We start from the raw sequence: 20,552 nt of genomic DNA on the forward strand, positions 1-20,552 counted from the left end.
TCTGGTTGAACCACTACTAAATATCCCCATGCTGCTGATCACATATATGGTATATAACATATGAGCACCGTTATATATTACAGACTGTGATAGACAATTTGCTCCAGGAAAGTTAGAATGAACTTGTGACTTTAAATGAGCATCATTATTCCACAATACTGTGAATTTCCGGAAATTAAGTAATCACTTAATCACGATCAAAAAAAAAAAAAAAAAGAACCTTGGGGAAGGGAGGGAGGGAGGGGATGGTAGGGGGAAAACAATGGAGGGGGTAACAATGTTCAAGAGGAAGTGGAAGTGTACTCATTACCTCACTCATGTAACTGTAACCCTCTGTATAGTATCTCTACAATAAAAAAAATTAAAAAAAAAAAAAAAAAAAAAAAAAAAAAAAAAAAAAAAGCTTGGGGACAGCTCCAAGGCCCCAGAGTTCAAGCCCAAAGACTGGTGCTAAGTAAATAAAAAATAAAAATGATACTTTATATGTTTTGGATCAGTGCAAAGCAGGTAGAATGACCTAGAGCACAACCATGCAGGGTTGTTTGGAAGTGGCAGAATGGGGTCCAGATCTGCTGAACCAAGAGACAACATAATATTAACAGACAGGATGTATACAGTATTTACCTTTGCCAGGACCATTCTAAGCACCTCATATATATTGACTTACCTAATTCTCTCAAACAATCATAAATGGTAGTTACCACCATCATGCCCATTTTTGGAGAAGAGTACATAATAAGTAGTTGGCAGAGTTGAGATTTAAGCTTAGGTAGGTAGTCTCTAGTAGCCCTGCTCTTACTCAGTCTGTGACATATTCTGTATGTAATATAAAAGCCTGAAGGAGTTTGGGAGTTGTGTAACTGGAGGACAAAAACCAACCTCACTATTTAATAACTTTTCCTTCGACTAGTCTTGTATTGAAGCTATATCATTCTGCCTACTTATCTTAAATATCTTTCTCTAAATATATTGTGTATACCAAACTAATTTTCCTTTCCATATAATCATGGTACTTTGATTTTCTTAAAAGGACTAGATTTAGAATATGAAGCCATAGAGTAAGTCACTCAATTCTTTTTTCCTCTTGAAATAGTCAAGGATAATAACCATAACTCACCTCACCTAAACTTCAGGGGCCCAATTTATTGCAGGCATGGAGGGTTGGGGGGTTGTTCATTTTTCAAATTATAAAATAAATCACTACAAGTGTTGGGGATGGAGCTCAGTGGTGGAATGATTGACAAGGCCCTGGGTTCAATCCCTAGCACTGTAGTCATAGTAACAATAAAGCACTATAATTACTGTGCATCATTATGGATATTTTCTGTGAACACTTTGAAGGCACAGGCATTCTTAGACTGAACAGAAACCAGTACAGTACCTGGCATTCATTAGACTCAGTCTGAGAATTGAATTAAGGAATGAAGAATATAAGCCCCTGGAACAAGAGACAGTGCTTTCAGTTATTACCTTCAGGGGGTGAGATGCACTTTTCCACCAAAGTGCTAGGCTTCTCGCTTTCATTGGTGCTACACTGGGACCCCACTTGCAGACAAATCCTCTCATTTAGGGGCACTTCTGTTGAACGATGAGTTTCTGGAGCAATCTGCTATGGTTTGAAAGGGGAAAAAAAGATATGAGCTGTAGCCAACATACAAAAAAAACCTAAATAAATAAATATTCACATGCCCAAATGTATGTACCAACGTTAAATTCTCAAGTGGTATAGGTCAGAGTTTGTCTGCTAGAGTAATTTTGCTCCCCTACCATCCCAGAAGACACTCAGTAATGTGTAAGGCCACTTTTCCTTATCATAACTTGGAAGGGAAGCTAGTGGCATCTAGTGAGTAGGAGCCATCAATGATACTAAATGTCTTACAATGCACAGGACAGCAACCCTGCTCCTCCCAGAGAATGATGCTGCATAGTACCATCATTGAGAAATTCTAGTGTAGATAAAAGTCACCTTAAGCATCATGAAATTTACCTAGAAGCCAACCATGCTAACATATTAACTGTCTAAAAGCAATTTGAAAGGAGCAGCATACAATTATCAGAATTTACTGCCAAGCCCATGCAACATACTCATCAAACTCAAGGTTAAAAAAAAAGAATCACTAAGATTCCTGTAATCTTGGTTACCTCAAGGAGACTTTTCATCAGATACTTTTCTGTACTGTTCATTTTTTGCCTAACTTTTACGTGTCTATAAATTACAAAGGTTGCTAATTGCACTGAAAGGTAGATAAGCTTGGGCTGGGAGGGGGCTCAGTGGTAGAGTGCTTGCTTTGCCTGCATTCAATTGCTTTGCCTGGGTTCAATTCCTCAGCACCACCATAAGAAGAAAAAACCGGAAGTGGCACTGTGGCTCAAGTGGTAGAGTGCTAGCCTTGAGCTGAAGAGCACAGGGACAGCACCCAGACCCAGAATTCAAGCCCCATGACCGACAAAAAAAAAAAGTTAACCTTTTAGCCATCAGCTACAGATCTGGTATTATGATTCGAATAATTTGACTACAGGGCTCTCTAGGAAATTAAAATTCCCAGAAGTGATAGAGCTGGAAGAATTAAGAATGGGGCTGCTTTTAATCAGAGCTCCAAGGACAGCACTTCCTGTTTTGTAATAGTTTCTGACCCAGGTTTCAGATATTTCCTTTCCTAATATTCTAATAGCCATGAAGGGAGAAACTGGTCACAGCACCTCAAGCAGCTATTTTGACATTTCCTAGGCTTGCTGAGAGCTGAGCATGAGGGTTACTCAAGATACCTTCAAAACCAGGACCTAAGGCTACTCTCTTAAGAAGTAGCTGGCAAATCAACAATGAATAAACCAGAGCAGACATGAACAAAACTACTTTTTTGGAGACAGAAGAGTTGAAACTGCACTCTGACAAAGAGAGACGGTCAGCCTGTTAGGGCAGGACAAGAAGATTTGTCAAGCAAAATCCTGGCTGGGATGAAAGAGACTGAGTGATTAAGCTACAAGACCATGGAGTATCCAGCAAAACTATGGTTATCCTCAGAGGAGCCTCCAGCTATTCTTAGCTAAGGACATTTTTCACAAGGAATTCCTGATTCCTTGCCAAGAAGCCTATTTATTATTCAGTTTCCCATATAGGCTCTGCCTACAGGGATGGAACATGCAATGTTACAAGAAGTCTTCCTGGAATGCATCACCATTTCAGTTTTCACAAGAGCAAGAACTAGAGAAGACTGTATACAGCACTGAGATTTCTGAGCTTGTGAAGGTGAAGACTATTCCCCAGGATCATGGTGATCAATGACAGCTGGAAGGCTTTGAATGCAAATTTCACCAATTTTACAATTTTACTAAACTTAGGTCCCACATTTCCCCTAATGAATCATGCTGACCCCAACGATCCTTGATAACTCTTGTTTGGAAGCTACTTTGCCTTTTGAGGACACCAGGAAAAAAGATACTGTCGGAATACTGTAAATTACGGTGTGTGTGGGGGGGGGAGCTGAATCCCAGGGGTTGGCACTTTTCTAGCAAGTGTTTGATCTTTAGCATCACAAACAAAATTCTGACCAGAAATTAGAATCATCACGGAAAAAAATCTATTGTTCTAGCTGGAGGATGAAGGATTTTTATCACACAAAGATTTTTATTATACTGAAAATCTTATGTTAAAAATGCTTTAATACTTAAAGCTAAATCTTATTTTTAGGCACATTTATATGTCTAAAAACAACTTAGGCTAACTCAGTAGGCTGAGATCTGAGGATTGCAGTTTGAAGCCAACCCAGCCAGACAAATCTGTGAGACTCATGTATCCAATTAACCAGCAAAAATCTGGAAGTGGAGGTGTAACTCAAGTGGTAGTGTTGGATAAAAATGTCAATGGAAAAAAAGTGCCCTGAGTTCAAGACCTAGTACCAACACTTACGAAAAATAAAAGAGGATTAAAATCCCGGTACCAAAAAAAAATAAAATAAAATAAAATAAAATCCCGGTACCAGAGGCTCACACCTGTAATCCTAGCTACTCAGGAGCCTAAGATCTGATGATCATGGCTCAAAGTCAGCCTGGGCAGGAAAGTCTGTGAGACTCTTATCTCGTTAATCACCAGAAAACTGGACGTGATGCTGTGGCTCAAAATAGTAGAGTGCTAGTCTTGAGCAAAAGAGCTCAAGGACAGCACCCAGGCCCTGAGTTCAAGTCTCACGATTGACAAAAAAAAAAAAGGAGGACGAAGAGAAGAGATTTTAAAATAATTTTAAAATATTTTCATAAATTCAAGGTTCAATACTATGAAATTGACATGAATAAAATAGGAGCTCTGATTTTATCAGAGATTACGAAGTGAGACATACTACTTCTCTATCAGACAAGGAACTAATTCCTTCCAGCAGATCTTGATGAATTATGTGTGATGGCTCCCACATGACTTTCCACTTTGGTGAATCATTCCACTGGTAGCTGCTATAATGGCGTTCTTCTCCACCCCTCAGGGAATCTGGCCTCCTTTGAAATTTTATCAAAAACTAATACTACAGTCCTGAACTTATTTATCCTTCTCCCCGAGGACCAATGTTCCCTTGTCACATCACACCTTTGCCAACTCTAGAATTCCTTTCTCAGAAGGAAAGAGAGTCAGGTACAGCTTCTGCCTCTCTGCATGCCTGGACCAAATGAAAGGGCCTGATGATTAATTTGCCCAGTGGGACTTCCTTATCTATTAGTGATGAAAAATACTTAAAATCTGATGCAAGATCTGGGGAACTAATAGACATTGATAAAGTACAGTAGTGGAGGGTAGATGCTGAGACTTATCTTTTCCTCTAAAACAATCATCTATGAATCCCTGTCTCTGATCTTCATGAGCCTCCAGTGTGAATACTGAAAATGATTTCCAGAGTTGATCTTGTCACTGCACAAATTGGGGACATTGGTAGATACTTGTTTGCAGAGTCCCTTAATCTGTGCAAACCATCATAAGGGCAACTGCCCAATTTGTTTCAGGGGTATATGAAGCCCTCTTTCACGTATGATGTTACTGTATCCAAAAGTTAGAAAGAGGGGGAGAAAAATCACTTCTGCCATTCATACAGAGCCTCAAGATGGTAAACTCCAATTGGTCCAGACAGGAAATCTCCCATCACCAATCTGAAGGAATGATATTTATCACTACTGTAAGATTGATAGCCACCAAAACTGTCAAATAGCTAGAATAAGCAAGCAGGCCTTACACAGACGTCACCCATTATGGTTTCCATTCCAAACAAATATTAATTCTTGGGGAATTCTCTCAGGAAGGAATGCATCCTGTTGCTTTTCTCTGAAAATACCATGTTCTGAGTTGCCCTCACCAGGCCTTAAGTGGCAAAATGGACCAAATAAGATTAAACAGTAATATTATGCTGAACCAATAAATACTGACAATATCCAACCATTTGTTTTATGATTTTGAGAATTTCCTGGATTTCAGCCTAACAATACTACTGCTAATAAAAGTTAATAATGATTTAACCACAAGTGTATTTGTATGGGATTCATTTAACCCTCTTCTTCAATGTACATACTGTCCATGAGGGAGGAACTGTTAATACCTCCACAGGATCCCACATTTTTTTGGTGCTGGTCTTGAACTCAGGGCCTTGGCACTGTTCCTGCACTTTTGTGCTCAAGGTTAACACTCTACCACTTGAGCCATAGCTCCAATTCCACCTTTGTAGTAGTTAATTGGAGATAAGAGTCTTACAGACTTTCCTGCCCAGGCTGGCTTTGAATCATGATCCTTAGATCTCCTGAGTAGCTAGGATTACAGGCGTGAGCCATCCTCCACATTTTAAAAGCAAGGAAACCAAAGCTCACATTTGCCTAAGGTCACACAGCTTGAAAGAGGAAGGCAGAAATTTTCAAACCCAATTCTACTGCCTTTAAGCTTACTTCTTTTGCTAGTATCCAGCTTCATGCTTGTTAGGCAAGTGTTTTATCACTGGAACCAAGTTCCATTTCAGTTAGTAGGGTTACTTTGAAGTGTAAATTTCTGTAAGTACACAGGAAAACCCATTTCTGGGTTAGAACATCAGCCTATCTTCCTGACATCCTTAACAAGCTAAGGAAAAGAGATCTAAAAGGTTACTTTTCTTCAAGGTTTCAAATAGATAGTCAAATTGAGGCAAGATAAACTAAGGAAAATGAGGCATGGTAAATGGCTGCCAGGAATTAGAAACTCAAGCTTAAAGCTAGTTCATCTACTTCTCTTAAGATTAAGGGAACAAAGTCATTTTAGGGGAAAATGAAGCAAGATAGACTAGGGGAAAATGAAGTATGGTAAGCTTACAGCAAATACAGGAGATATTCTACCCATCTTCGTCCCTTAAGAGTGAGGGACCAAAGTCATAATGAAAGACCCCCTCCCCAACCAACCAGGCCCTGAGCCTCTTTGTAGGGGAACAGAGTTTTGTATCTAACCAAGCTATTTCTGGCTTCTGTAACATGCTTTGCTAAGAAAATTATATTACCCCCACACTCCCCCTTTGATAACTAACCTCACCAGTTAATCAATAAGTCCACACCCTACTAACTAATCCCACCCAGCAGTCAGCCCCCTGGTGTGAGCGAACAACAGGTGCTGACTCAGACAAAGGTCACTTCCTCATACCAAGGACCAAGGGCCGGAGACACACAACTCGGCACGTACACCGAGGGACCCCCTCGAACAGTGATTGGCCAAAACATATGATTTGTTTTAAAAGGATTGGCTGCCTGCGTGCAGACCAGGTTGTAACACTTTAAATTTACTGGCTGAAAAAGCGCGGGCTCTACTGTAACGGACTGAGGGGTCCCATAAAAGGACCATCCCCGGGACTGCTCGGGGCTCCCAGCCACTGACCTGAACCTTGCGGATCTCGAGGTCACGTGCACCTGGGAACCTGGGCATGCCCAAATAAAACCCTCTTGCTTTTGCATCTGGTGTCGTCTGACTGGTGCTTGGGGCAGGGAGGTCCTGATTTGGGGGACACCCGAAGTCGGGGGTCTTTCAATTTAGGGGAAAATGCGACAGGATAAATTGAGGAAAATGAGGCCTAGTGAAGGCAACTCAGAAACATGGTATATAAAAACAAAAGCACCGTCTATGTTTCAGACGAGATCGGGCACGTTCAGGGTGGTATGGCCGTAGACCACCATCTATGTTTCAAAGAAAAGCAACAGGATGGATTACTTCGTAAGAGATGCATTCCTCACCCCCAAGAATTAATATTTCTTTGGTAGGATGTATGTCTTCTGAGAGAAATGCTCCCCCCAAACCTAAGCAACCTCCTGTCCAAAAGGCAAACAAGAAGATACCTTCCTTATCTCAAGGATAAGCATCTAGTTTATAGCAGGATGCATTCTTACCTGGAAGAAATACCCAAATGCCCCAAACATACAGGAACTCAGAAAGAGTTAACACCAGGAGTAATTAGAGCAAAGATAAACACCTGTCTTTGCATAACTTCTGCAATCGAAGTCAAGCACCCTAAGTGAAGAGCCCGTACTTTTATTTATTTTTTGCCAGTCATGGGGCTTGAACTCTGGGCTTGGGCGCTGTCTCTGCGCTCTTCAGCTCAAGGCGAGCACTCTACTGCTTCAGCCACAGCACCACTTCCGGTTTTCTGGTAGTTTATTGGAGATAAGAGTCTCAGTACTTTTGTGCCGGGTGGGCTTTGAACCATGATCCTCAGATCTCAGCCTCCTGAATAGCTTGAGCTATTCAGGCGTGAGCCACCCGCACCCAGCAAGCCCCTACTTTTAAAAGAAACTTCACACACCTTCACCTGCATCCAGTGACAAAATGACTATGGTAGTTGTAAAGGTATTCAGGGACTTCCAACACTTAAGGCCCTTCATTAGGAGTAATAGGAAACCTACAGCCAAGCATTGGTGGCTCACATTTATCCTAGCTACTGAAGAAGCTGAGGATTGGAGGGTCACAGTTGGAGGCCAATCCAGGTAGAAAGGTCCTTAAACACTCCATCTCCAAAACAGCCAGCAAAAAGGAGGGCTGGAGGCCTGGTTGAAGTGGTAGAATGGCAGCTATTAGCAAACAAGCCTAATAAGCCCTGAGTTCAAAAGTCCAGTATTAGAAAAAAAAAAAAAGGAAGCCAACAGTATATAAAAGGGGACTGGAATTTCACTATTATAGGCCAACTAAGGAGTCTATTTTGAAATGCAAATGCTTCTAGTAAGCTTCAGTTCTTTATCAATTAACATCTATGGCATAATTATCTTTTCAGCAGGGAAAAAGAGAAGGAAGATTAGCCAATTTCCCTTGAAGAAAAGAGCTTGTTCCAGTCTCATTATAATTAAACCACACACACACACACACACACACACACACACACACACACACACACACACACACACACACACACACACACACACACACACACACACACACACACACACACACACACACACACACACACACACACACACACACACACACACAATTTCCTAGGTACCATCAAGCCAGGGAAGTGGGTGGGACCACATTCTAAACAACAGAATGGAACACAAAGAATCAAAGAAGTCAAATCATTTATCCCAATCCCTGAGCCACTATATGAGATGTACCAGCTAGAATCCAGTCTGCCTGACTCCTCCTACCACTGATCCATGTGAAATCCGTGATTTCACAATTCACTGTTCCTAAGTCTCATGACTAAGAAGAGAATTTTAAGGAGGCTTCTTATTCTGCCCCCCCCAAATTGTTGACAAATTCAGTTTTGAACACCCCTCTGCAGTTCTCCCACCCCCACTCATGTAGAAAAAAGGGACAGCAGACACCTGTGACGCTAGCTACTCAGGAGGCTAAGATGATCTGGGGATCACAGTATGAGGCAGCACGTGCAGGAAAGTACATGAGACTCTTATCTCCAGTTAACCACCAAGAAAGCCAGAAGTGGAGCTGTGGCTCAAGTGGCAGTGAGGCAGGATAAATTGAGGAAAATGAGGCCTGGTAAAGCAACTCAGAAACATGGTTCAGAAATTTTTATTCTGCACCCAAAGCCAAGGACCCTAAGTGAAGAGTCCTTACTTTTAGAGGGAAACTTCACAAACCTTCACTTGCATCTGGTGACAGTAGCATGCTAGCCTTGAGCATAAAAAGAGGGGACAGAGATATATAACAGCTGAATATCATGGCACTGGTGACACTTGTAATCCTAGGTACTCAGTATGCTGAGATGTGAGGATTAAAGTTTGAAGCCAGCCCAGGCAGGACAGTTTGAAACACTCTCATCTCAGCAAAACGTTGCATATGGAAGTGTGCCTAAAGTGTTAAAGCACAAGCTTTGAGAGAAAAAGCTAAGGGCCAGTATCCAGGTCCTGAGTTCAAGCCCCAGTACTGGCATTAAACAAAGATTATCATAAAGGACCTAAAATTATCCATTCTGTCAACAAAAAATTAATTTACTACATCTGATTGGAAAGGTCTCAAATTTCACTCCCTGGCAAAACCCACCGGCCACCAAGCTTATTATATCATGTTCCACATGACCATTTACCTTCAGACCACATAGCAATTAGCAAGATGGCAAAAATGAAAAGTTCCCTGAAAAATGAGTCTTCTATGGACAGAAGCTGATACAACTAGGAAGGAGAACAAGACCAAATTTACATAAAGTAATTAATTAGTAGTAAATGCTTAATAGCTAAAGATCTTAAATACATTTCATTACCAAATACTTTTAAATGTTGAACTCTGTCAGTGAAATACAGATACTGGGTCTAACCAGCGCCATCTTGGTCATGTGATAGATGATAAGGAATTGAATTTAACTGGTGCCATCTTGTCTTCATGGTAGAGGCTGGGAAATTCCACCTCTCAGGTGATGGGCGTTCCTGAATTCCTAGAGGTAGGGGTGGGGACCTGGATAATAGGTTACTGGACCTGTCAGTCCTGTGCCTTGAATTCATGAGACTCTTGAGTTTCCTGTGACCCTGCTCCCTGCCTCTAACCCTATTTAGGCCTGGACCAGCTCAGGCAACATTATGTCATGTCTTGTGTCTTTTGTCTCCTGGCTCTCCTCCAGTCATCATGGCATCCCACTTCAGATCTCCATTGGAGTTGATCTGGGTTGTTGGTATTGTTATTTTGCTTGCTCTTTCCTCTCCTGCTCTCATGGCTCAGTTTTCTAACAATGTTAAGTGTATTTGACAGGCTGCAGGTCTTTGTGACAAGAGTCTATCTGCACTCACTGGCTTTCCAAGATAGACTCCCAATTCGACCTCTTAAAAATGTGGCTTTTCTGTTTCTTGCTATTTAGTTCCCGTACAACATCAGTAGCTATTGAAAATACAATTTTTACCCAAGTGAAATTAGAATGCAACCCCAAATAAAATTTCAACTTTGTGTAAGATTTAGAATTTGCCTCATTCTTGGCTCTAATTCATCATGTTTGCTTTAGTTCATTAGTGCCATGTGTTTTAGCAAACTTACCTTTTCCTGTTTGTCTCCAAAATGACTAAAATATCTGAGACTACAATTTGGACTGGCTCCCTCGGGTGGATTCCACGTCCATATTACTGTGCAGAGGTTTTCAATGTAGACGCTCAAATTTGTCACAGGGGGCTGAGTTTCTGTGTAAATCAAGCACAAGAAAAAAAATTATCAGTGCCAGCCAGTACTGCTAATGATTCATTTAATCTATCCTCCCCCATTTTAGGCCAAAACATAATAAGAACTGAGTTAATATCTAACATTTACCAAGTAGGTACTATTGTAAATATTCTATATGCATTGATTCATTCAGTCTTCACAACCATGTTTGACTTAGGGACTGTCAAGGGGTCCAGGTGAGGGCTTGTAAAGTTTCCCTTCAGAAGTAGGGACTCTGCCAAGGGTCCTTGACTTTGATGGCAGAATAAGAATTTCTGGACAAGTCACAATGGTAAGAAAACTTGGCAGAGTTTTATTAAGTAAGTAAGCAGGCAAACAGACTTGCAGGCAAGCAGAAAGCCTGAGGAATATTCTAATAGAGTATGGATACTCTCTAAGGAAGAGACACTGAGTTCTGACATCAGGGGTATTTATATGATAAAGGAAGGAGGTCTGACTTAAAGTTTTGCAAAAATAGGTGTTTACCTTTGCTTTCAATTACTTTTGGTGTTGTTACACTTTCAAAGTTCTTGGCAGATATTTGTGACTCACCCTCCAATGCTGGGGCATTCCTCCTAAAAAAGAATGCACCCTACCACCAAACAGATGCTATTTTTTTTGTCAGTCGTGGGGCTTGAACTGTGGGCCTGGAAGCTGTCCCTCAGCTCTTCAAGTCAAGGCTAGTGTTCTACCACTTGAGCCACAGCACCACTTCCAGTTTTCTGAGTGGTTTCATTGGAGATAAGAATCTCACAGACTTTCCTGCCTAGGCTGGCTTTGAACCATGATCCTCAGAGCTCAGCCTCCTGAGTAGCTAGGATTACAGGCATGAGCCACCAGTGCCTGGCTAGATGCTAATTCTTAATGTAAGGAATTCATCCCATTGTCTCTCTTAGAAACAAAGAAAGTACTGCTTCTGTGTTTCTGTTTTCTGAGTTCTTGGCAGCCATGCACCAGGCCTCATTTTTCCTAATCCATCCTGTCTCATTTTCCCCTAGGACTTTGGTCCCTTATTTTTAAGGGACGTTTATGACTGAAGATCAGTCTTCTGTATTTGCTTTAAGCTGAGTTTTTTAGTTACTGGTTGCTGTTTACCATGCCTCATTTTCCCTATTTTATCCTGTCTCAGGACCATGGGCCTTACATTAATCAGTGACATTTGACATAGATAGGGACTTTTATTTAGCCTCCGCTAACAATGCAGTGACTGAGGCCCATGGAGGCTAGTTAAGTCATCTGCTCAGTATCCCAGGATAAGTGAGACTTCAACCTGTAATGTGATTTCAAGGTTATATTCTTTTTGTTTATCCAGCACCAGCAATTGAACGCAGGATCTCAGGCTTACTAAACAAGTATTCTAAACGGGGCACTGCTGGGCTCATGCCTATAATCCTAGCTACTCAGTAGGCTGAGATTTAAGGATCACTGTTTGAAGCCAGCTTGGACAGGAAAGTCCAGGAGACTCTTACCTCCACTCCAGTTAACCACCGGAAAACCAGAAGCTGCACTGTGGCTCAAAGAGGCTAGCCTTGAGCAAAAAGAACTCAGGGACAATGCCCAGGCCCCCAGTTCAAGCCACACACCTGACACACACACACACACACACACACACACACACACACACACACACACACACACACACGCACGCAAAAGCAAAAACAAACAAACAAAAACCCAAGTATTCTAGCAATTGAGGCAGGGTCCCAGCACCCGCCAAGGTCCTAGCCTTAACTACAGCCCTCCCTAAGATTGCTTCTAGCACCCTCTGTGGATACCAAGATCTACAGATGCTAAAGTCTGTAATTCAAAATGGTACAGTGTCTGCATAGAACCTAGACATGGCCTTTCTTTCTTTCTTTTTTTGGTCAGTCATGGGGCTTGAACTCTGGGCTTGGGCCGCTGTCCCTGTGCTCTTCAGCTCAAGGCGAGCGCTCTACCGCTTGAGCCACAGCACCACTTCTGTTTTTTTTCTAATGGTTTATTGGAGATAAGAGTCTCATGGACTTTCCTGTCCTGGCTGGCTTTGAACCACGATCCTCAGATCTCAGCCTCCTGAATAGCTAGGATTACAGGCGTGAGCCACCAGTGTCTGGTGGCATGGCCTTTCTTATATTTTAAATATTCTCCAGATAAGTTCCAATACCTAAAATAATGTAAATAGCTTCATACAGCATAGTTGCACTACAGTGCTTTGGGAATAATGACAAGAAAAGAGCCGGTACATGTTTAGTACAGACACCATTAGTAGAATTTTTTTTTTTTTTTTTTTGCCAGTCATGGGACCTGAGCTCTGGGCCTGGGCGCTGTCCCTCAGCTCTTCAGCTCAAGGCTAGCGCTCTACCACTTGAGCCACAGCGCCACTTCTGGCTTTTTCTGCTTATGTGGTGCTGAGGAATTGAACCCAGGGCCTCATGCATGCAAAGCAAGCACTCTACCACTGAGCCACCTTCCCAGCCCCTAGTAGAATATTTTTGATCTGAGCTTAGCTGGCCTGCAGAGCCAAATTTACTTGCTATATGGTGAACATAGAGAAAAATACATTCTTTATTTTGTGCCAGTCCTGTGACTTGAACTCAGGGCATAGGTGCTGTCCCTGAGCTTCTTTTGCTCAAGGCTAGCACATTACCAATTGAGCCACAGCTCCACTTCTGGCTCTTTGGTGGTTAGAGATAAGGCTCATGGATTTCCTGCCTGGGCTGGCTTGGAACCATGATCCTCAGATCTCAGCCTTCTGAGTAGCTAGTATTACAGGCAGATGTGAGCCACTGGCACCCGGTGAGAAGAATATATTCTTAAATTGCTAGCATTTCCAAGTTGTGCTTCCCCAGGAGGTTGGAGCTTCCTATACTTTGGATTTACATCTCAATAATAGCTCAATCTTAGCAGTACTATTGTGTTGTGTAGTACTGGGGTTTGAGCTCAAAGCTCAAGTATTGATAGACAGTACTTTACCACTTGAAACATACCTCCAGCCCTTTTTGCTTCAGTTATTTTTCAGATAGGGCCTCATATTTGTGCTCTAACTGGTATTTTATTATGCTTCCCAATTAGCTAGGATAACAGGTGTGTACCACCACACCCAGCTTATTGGTTGGAAGGGGTCTTGAAAAGTTTTGTCCCAGCTGACCTCAAACCCTGATTCTCCTTATCTATGATTCCAGAGGAGCTACGATTATAGGCATAGGCCATCATGCCTAGCTGTCAGCAGTCCTTTGAAGTTAAGAAGTTCACCAGGCGCCAGTGGCTCATGCTTTTAATCCTAGCTACTCAGGAGGCTGAGATCTGAAGATCAAAGTTCAAAGCCAGACAGGGCAAGAAAGTCCGTGAGACTCTTATCTCCAATTAATCACCAGAAAACCAGAAGTGGTGCTGTGGCTCAAGTGTTAGAGTGCTCACCTTGAACTGAACAGCTCAGGGACAGTGCCCAGGCCCAGAGTTCAAGCCACACAACTGACCAAAAACCAAAACCCAAAAATCCAAAAACAATGACCAGATCATGTTACCAAGCACAACTGAAGATGAACTTCTTAAATTCTTTTTTTTTGTCAGTCGGGGGGCTTGAGCTCTTCAGCTCAAGGCGAGCGCTCTACCGCTTGAGCCACAGTACCATTTCCGGTTTTCTGGTGGTTAATTGGAGATAAGAGTCTCACGGACTTTCTTGCCCTGGTGTGGCTTTGAACCATGATCCTCAGATCTCAGCCTCCTGAGTAGCTAGGATTACAGGCATGAGCCAAGCTTGGTGACTGTTTTTGTGGCGATATATCTTTTCCAAAGAAGTTCTGAGAAAGAGATTTAGGAGTGTTTTGTTCCCCTGAGGTCTGGAGTAGAGCAGCTAGAGCTACAGCTTTGGCTAACTTGAAAAGGAAAGGGAAAGAAGAGAAACTGAAATATCATTTCAAACTTTCCTGAGAACTTCTCTAAATATCTGGACTATCAAAGTCATCCCAAAGAAACTGAGTGGGGGTATGTAGGAACTCTTAATCCTATCTTTGCAATTTTCCATAAATTAAAAAATATTTAGCAAGGCACTGGTGGATTATGAATGCAATGAGTATAACTCAGAAGGTTGAGACCTCAGGATTGCGGTTCAAAACCAGCCCAGGCAGAAAAGTCCCTGTGATACTCTTATTGCCAATTAACCACTCAAAATCCAGTAGTAGCTCAAAGTGGTAGAGCCCTAGCCTTGAGCAACAGATCTCAGGGATAGCACCTAGGCCCCAAGTTCAATCTCCATACGGACAAAAAATATTCCCCAGAGACTAGAATGTAGCTTGGTGATAGAGTGCTTGCATACTGTATGCTAGTATCCCCAAAAGGGTGGCAATTACTAATAATTACTAGCCAAGCACCGTGTCTCACTTCTAACTCTATCTACTCAGGAAGCTGAGATCTGAGGATTGTGGTTTGAAGCCAGCTGGATAAGAAAGTCCTGGAGACTCTTATTAACTCCAATTATTATTAACTTATTAGCTCCAATTAACTACTGGAATTTGGATCTGTGGTTCAACTAACTGGTAGAACAGTAGCCTTGAGCAAAAGGGCTCAGTGACAGAGTCCAGACCCTGATTTCAAGTCCTACAACCTGCACACAAAAAAGTAACAAGCTATAGTTACTAATGTACTGTTTTATCAAAACAAATACCAGGAAGAGGAAACATGTTTTGGGGAGTGGGCAAAGGGAGGGCACAGGAATGGAGGAAAGAATGGTGAGCAAATTCAGTCATTATATTCAATGTAAATGAACTATATAACTTGAGGGTAGGGATGGAAGGGGGAAAATGGGGGAGAACAAAGAAGAAAAGGACGACATTGACCAAGAAGCATTGTACTCATAATCTGACTTATGGAAGTGTACAACTACTTAATAATAACAGTAACAGATTATAAGCAACTTGAAGACAAAATGAACTGTAGTTATAATACTTTAATCAAATTATATAAATGGCACACTCTGCCATAATATTTAGGAACATACCAGGCCTCTTACATAATTGACAATTCTTCAACCATTACCTTTCTAAGCAAACAATTCCATCTGTCCTAAATCACCAACTACATAGGCACAACACAGCTGGCATTTCTCTTAATAAGTCAGTTCCATGCATAGCAGCCTACTTGGTCAGCAGCCTACAAGTCCCTCAACCTTCAATATTCATTTCCCCCTCCTACCTTGGCTATATTTTTCAGTCACAGTTTTTTATTGTTATTAGGAAGGTGATTTTTACAGAGGGGATTACAGTTACATAAGTAAGCAAAGAATACATTTCTTTTTGAACAACATCACCCCTTCTCTCCCAGTTTTTCCCTCTCATCCCTGCCCACAAGTTGTATAGAACATTTTCAACATAGTGTCTAGTGAATGTCACTGCTGCATTTGTTCACCCTTTGTCCCTCCATTTTTTTTCTTTTTATTGTGAAAATACTGTACAGAGGGGTTACAATTACATGGGCAAGATAATGAGTACATTTCTTATCAAGCATTGTAGCCTCCTCCTTTGTTTCCCCTTCCCATCCCTTCCCATTCTCCTCCCACTCCCCACCCAATCCTCCTCCCCCCCCCCCCACCAAAGTTGTAACATTCGTTTTCCTGCTTTCACTGTATTTGAGGTTGGTATAATTTGTGGAGGGGAAGGCAAAAAACAAAACGTTTAAATAGGGATACAGGTGGACCCATTGCAACAATGAGATGTCCCTCCATTTTTGTGCCCCTCCTTACTCTCTCAAAGACAGATAAATGAACAAATATGACAAAAGGAAATAAAAACACAAACAACAAAGAAAAAAACCTCTTGCTTCCATTCTCTGGAGTTCATTTTGCTAAGTTTTATATTATCTGACACACCTTTGTGTTCTTCCCCTAAGAGTATCCTCCTGGGCTGGGAATGTGGCTTAGTCGTAGAGTGCTTGCCTAGCATGCATGAAGCCCTGAGTTCAATTCCTCAGTACCACATAAAAGAAAAAGCCATAAGTGGCACTATGGCTTAAGAGGTAGAGTGCTAGCCTTGAGCAAAAGAAGCTCAGGGACAATGCCCAGGCCCCGAGTTCAAGCCCCAGGACTGGCAAAAAAAAAAAAAAGAGTATCCTCCTTTGGTTGTGCTGTGTGTGAATATATAGAGTCCTATATAATTTATCATGTACTGGTGCTTCACTATTTTTTAAAATGTGATTTCATTATTATTAAGGTGTTGTACAGAGGGATTCCCATTTCATAAGTCAGGTAATAAGTACATTTCTTTTTTTGGACAATGTCACCCCTTTGCTTTCCCAGCTTCCCCCTCCTCTAACTTTATTTTTTTATGGTTTAACCTTTTTATTAGGGTATATTAATTGCATAAAATAATGGGTTTTAGGATTGGAGAGGTGGCTCAGTTGATAAGAGTGCTAGCCAATGAATGAAGATGTCAGGTACCAAGTTGGAGTCCAGGTCTTGGAACCAAAAAAAGAAAAGGAAAAAAATGGTGGGTTTCATTGCTACATTTGCATACATGCATACCATGGTCACAGCTTTTCCCAAGGGGAAGGAGGTCTTTGAAGAAGTGAGGAGTTCCAATGGCACTGGATAGAAACAGAACTAGTGTCAGGGGTGCTGTGGCAGGGAGAGTGGCAGAGAGCATCAATGACTCAGGCAATAGTGTTATCAACTATGATCTGAAGTGAACACAAGAGTATATGCCTATTCTTCTCTGGCTGCTGTAACACTGAGTCAATAATAGCTCCAAAGACAAACCAATGGTCAGGGTGAAAGCTTTGACTCAATACTTAGGTTCTGACTAAAGACTACAATCGACTAAAATTATCTTCCCTGTTCTGTACTTTCCAAAACCAAAATTGAGTGAAAATCCAAGATACCTGGCTTAGTACTTCTTGATGCTCTGTAGACCTACCCACCTTCCATTTCCACACAAAAATTAAAGATCTGGTATTAAAATATTACCTATTTATGGTTTACTTCAGTTAAGACTACAACCTTCAAGTAGGGCTAGGACATTTGATTTGATTTGATTTTCTAAGACTTGGTCTCAAACTTAGTATATGATGTTTTCAAAGCTCCTGGCTGGTGTTCTACCCCCTAAACCATACCTCAAACCCTAAGATATATTAGTTTGGAACTCCAGAGTCTACTGGAGGTTTGTAATTTTCAGTGAAAAGCTTGAACCAGATAGATTTCAGATAATTTCAATCAATTTATGGTCAATTTCAGCTTTTAGCATTGCAGTAAGCACCTCAAATCTCAATCTCATGTTAAACCTCAAATCCCAGGGCTGACAGATGTGCACATTCCTGGAGCAACTCTCACTACTCAGCTTGCTGGAGCCAGAGTGCCTCCAAATCCTTGGAGTGTGCATTTCAACATCTATTGATGCTTCCAATCACAGAAGTAGAGGCCAAAAGGCCAGGACCATTGTTATTTCTGTGTCCTCCTCTTCAAGCTGAAGTATAAGGACTGGCACTCTCCCCTGCATCAATAATTTTATTCCTTTTCACTTTGGGGGATCCAGATGTTAAAGATTAAATCATTAAAAAAATAACTGGGACATTACAAAGTAAACTTGCATTGCCAGTTTAGTGGGTGACTCAGGGTCTCCCAGAAAATTCTGAGAGACTCCATTTCCAATTAACAGCAAAATGCTGGGCTGAAGATGTATCTCAAATGGTAAGGTACAGCCACAAGTAAGCAAGCCTCATAAGCATGAGGAAATTGTTTCTGGTTTTAGTTGTGTATGTGTGTGCGTGTGTGTACACACATACACACACATGCTTGTGCACATGCATGTACAAAGCTGCCATGCCCGGGGGGAAGCTTCCCAAAGACCTATTAAGATCTTATGTTTATATCTCAAGCTGATCTTTAGCACAGGAACAGACTACAAAAACCAACTATCAATAGTTGTTTGTAGTGGGGGAGACGGGAAGGGATGGGAAGGGGAAACAAAAGAGGAGGCAACAATGCTTGATAAGAAATGTATTCATTACCTTGCCTATGTAATTGTAACCCCTCTGTATGGTATTTTCACAATAAAAAAATAGTTGTTTGTAATAAAAATAGAAAACCTTTGAAAAGGGAAGCATCTGTTTTCCATAATTACATTATTTGATTCAAGTGGCCAGTTTTCAACAACAACAACAAAAAATCTCAAGGCATAAAAACAAAAAAAGCAAGTATGAGCCATTCAAAGGAAAAAAGTAAATTAAGACAACATTCTCTGAAAAGGCAGATATGTTACACAAAGACTTTAAAACAAATGTCTTAGAGATGTTCGCTGCTAGAGGAGGATGTGAAGAAAGTCAACATTTTCAGCCAGATGCCAGGGACTCATGCCTATCATCTTAGCTACTCAGGAGGCTGAAATCTGAGGATTGAGGTTTGAAGCCAGCCCAGGCAGAAAAGTCCCCATGAGACTCTGATCTCCAATTAGCCACTCAAAAACTGGAAGTAGAACTGTGGCTAACAGTGGTAGAGTGCTAGACTTGAGCAAAATCGTTCAGGAACAGTGCCCAGGCCCTGAGTTCAAGCCCCACGACTGACCAAAAAATTTAAAAAAGATTTTCAGAAGGCGAGACATAAACAAGATGGAAATTTCAATAAAACATAAAATAAAAATAAAAATAAATTCTGGAGCCTGGCACAATGGCTTATGCCTATAATCCTAGCTACTCAGGAGGTAGAAATTTAAAGGATTCTACTTTGAGCTCAGCCTGAGGAAACAAGTTTATAAGGCCCCTATATAAACGACAAAAAGCTGAATAGGGTAGTTCATTAGCGTAATCCCAGCTATCTCAAAGTAACCAAAGTAAAAAGGTCTGGAGGCTAGATCAAGTGGTAGAGCATCTGCCTCACAAGCACTAGATCCTGAGTTCAAACTCCAGTACTGCCAATAAATAAATTCTAGAAAGATAAACTATAATAGCTGAAATGAAAATTTCACCAAAGACATGTGAAGGAGGATTTGATAAAGCAAAAGAAATAACTAGCACATTTGAACAGAGCACTAGGGAAATTATCACCTGTGAAGAAGAAAATAGCTCTGACCTCTAAAAAATGTGGGACAGCATCAGAGGACCAACAAATGAATTGGGATTTCCCAGATTTGAAAGACATGAATAGAAACATCCAAAATGTAGGAGTCACAGTAAAAGCAGTGTCAATATATAGATAGAAATATACCAAAAATATAAATTAAGAGCTGGTGTCTCATACCTGTAATTTTAGCTATCCAGGAGGCTGAAATCTAGAGCAATACAATTGGAAGCCCTCCTGGGGAGCCTCCATCTCTAACCAGCAAAAAGTTGGTCTGGAGATGTGGCTCAAGTAGTAGAGTGCAAGCCCAGCAAGCAGTACAAGGTCCTGAATTCAAACCTTGGTATGAAATAATGAAGCCAGCCAGGTATGGTGGTTCCTGCCTCTACTCTATTCTTGAGGTTGGGGTGGTGCATAACCAGGAATATTACAAGTCCTGAGCAGCCTGGGCTACATAGCCAGACTGGGTGGCAAAAAAAGAAAAAAAAATCCAGTTAACAATCGCAAATAAAAAAACCCAACTTTACAACAAATTGAAAGAAAAAACTGAATCCAAACTTATGAAAAGTCAGAAAATGAAGACTACAGCAGAAATCAATGATACAGGGAGTAGAAAAGTCAAGATCAATGAAAAAAGTTTTTTTTTTAACATGAATAAAATTGTCACAGCTTTAGTAGATGGACTAAGAAAAAAATTAGCAAACTCATGCATGAAAATGAGTATATTACTACTGATTCTAAGAAATAGAAAAGAAAGCAGTATGAATAACTCTCCACTAAGAAATTGGATGACTTAGATAAAGTTCTTAGAACAGCGAGGTTGAGTCTAAGGATTGCAGTTCAAAGCTAGCCTGGGCAGGAAAGTCTTTGAGACTTTCACCTCCAATTAACCACCAAAACACTGGAAGTGGAGCTGTGGCTCGA

At 41.2% G+C, this 20,552-nt stretch overlaps 1 protein-coding gene across 3 annotated transcripts in view; it reads right to left on the reverse strand.

Moving 5' to 3' along the window:
• Il13ra1 (interleukin 13 receptor subunit alpha 1) overlaps nt 1-20,552 on the reverse strand; it is a 77,284-nt gene that overhangs the window by 44,831 nt on the left and 11,901 nt on the right. For 2 of the 3 annotated variants that reach the window (XM_070039846.1, XM_070039845.1), the window contains exons 2-3: nt 10,451-10,590; nt 1,471-1,609 (exon numbers count right to left, since the gene is read on the reverse strand). In XM_070039846.1, coding sequence (XP_069895947.1) covers nt 1,471-1,609; nt 10,451-10,590 — 279 coding nt within the window. The remainder of the gene's footprint in view (nt 1-1,470; nt 1,610-10,450; nt 10,591-20,552) is intronic. The other variant, XM_070039847.1, reaches the window with a different exon arrangement.

This window comes from Dipodomys merriami, unplaced genomic scaffold (assembly GCF_024711535.1).
Source record: "Dipodomys merriami isolate MVZ:Mamm:240054 unplaced genomic scaffold, mDipMer1.0.p SCAF_3, whole genome shotgun sequence".
NCBI classification, from domain to species: domain Eukaryota; kingdom Metazoa; phylum Chordata; class Mammalia; order Rodentia; family Heteromyidae; genus Dipodomys; species Dipodomys merriami.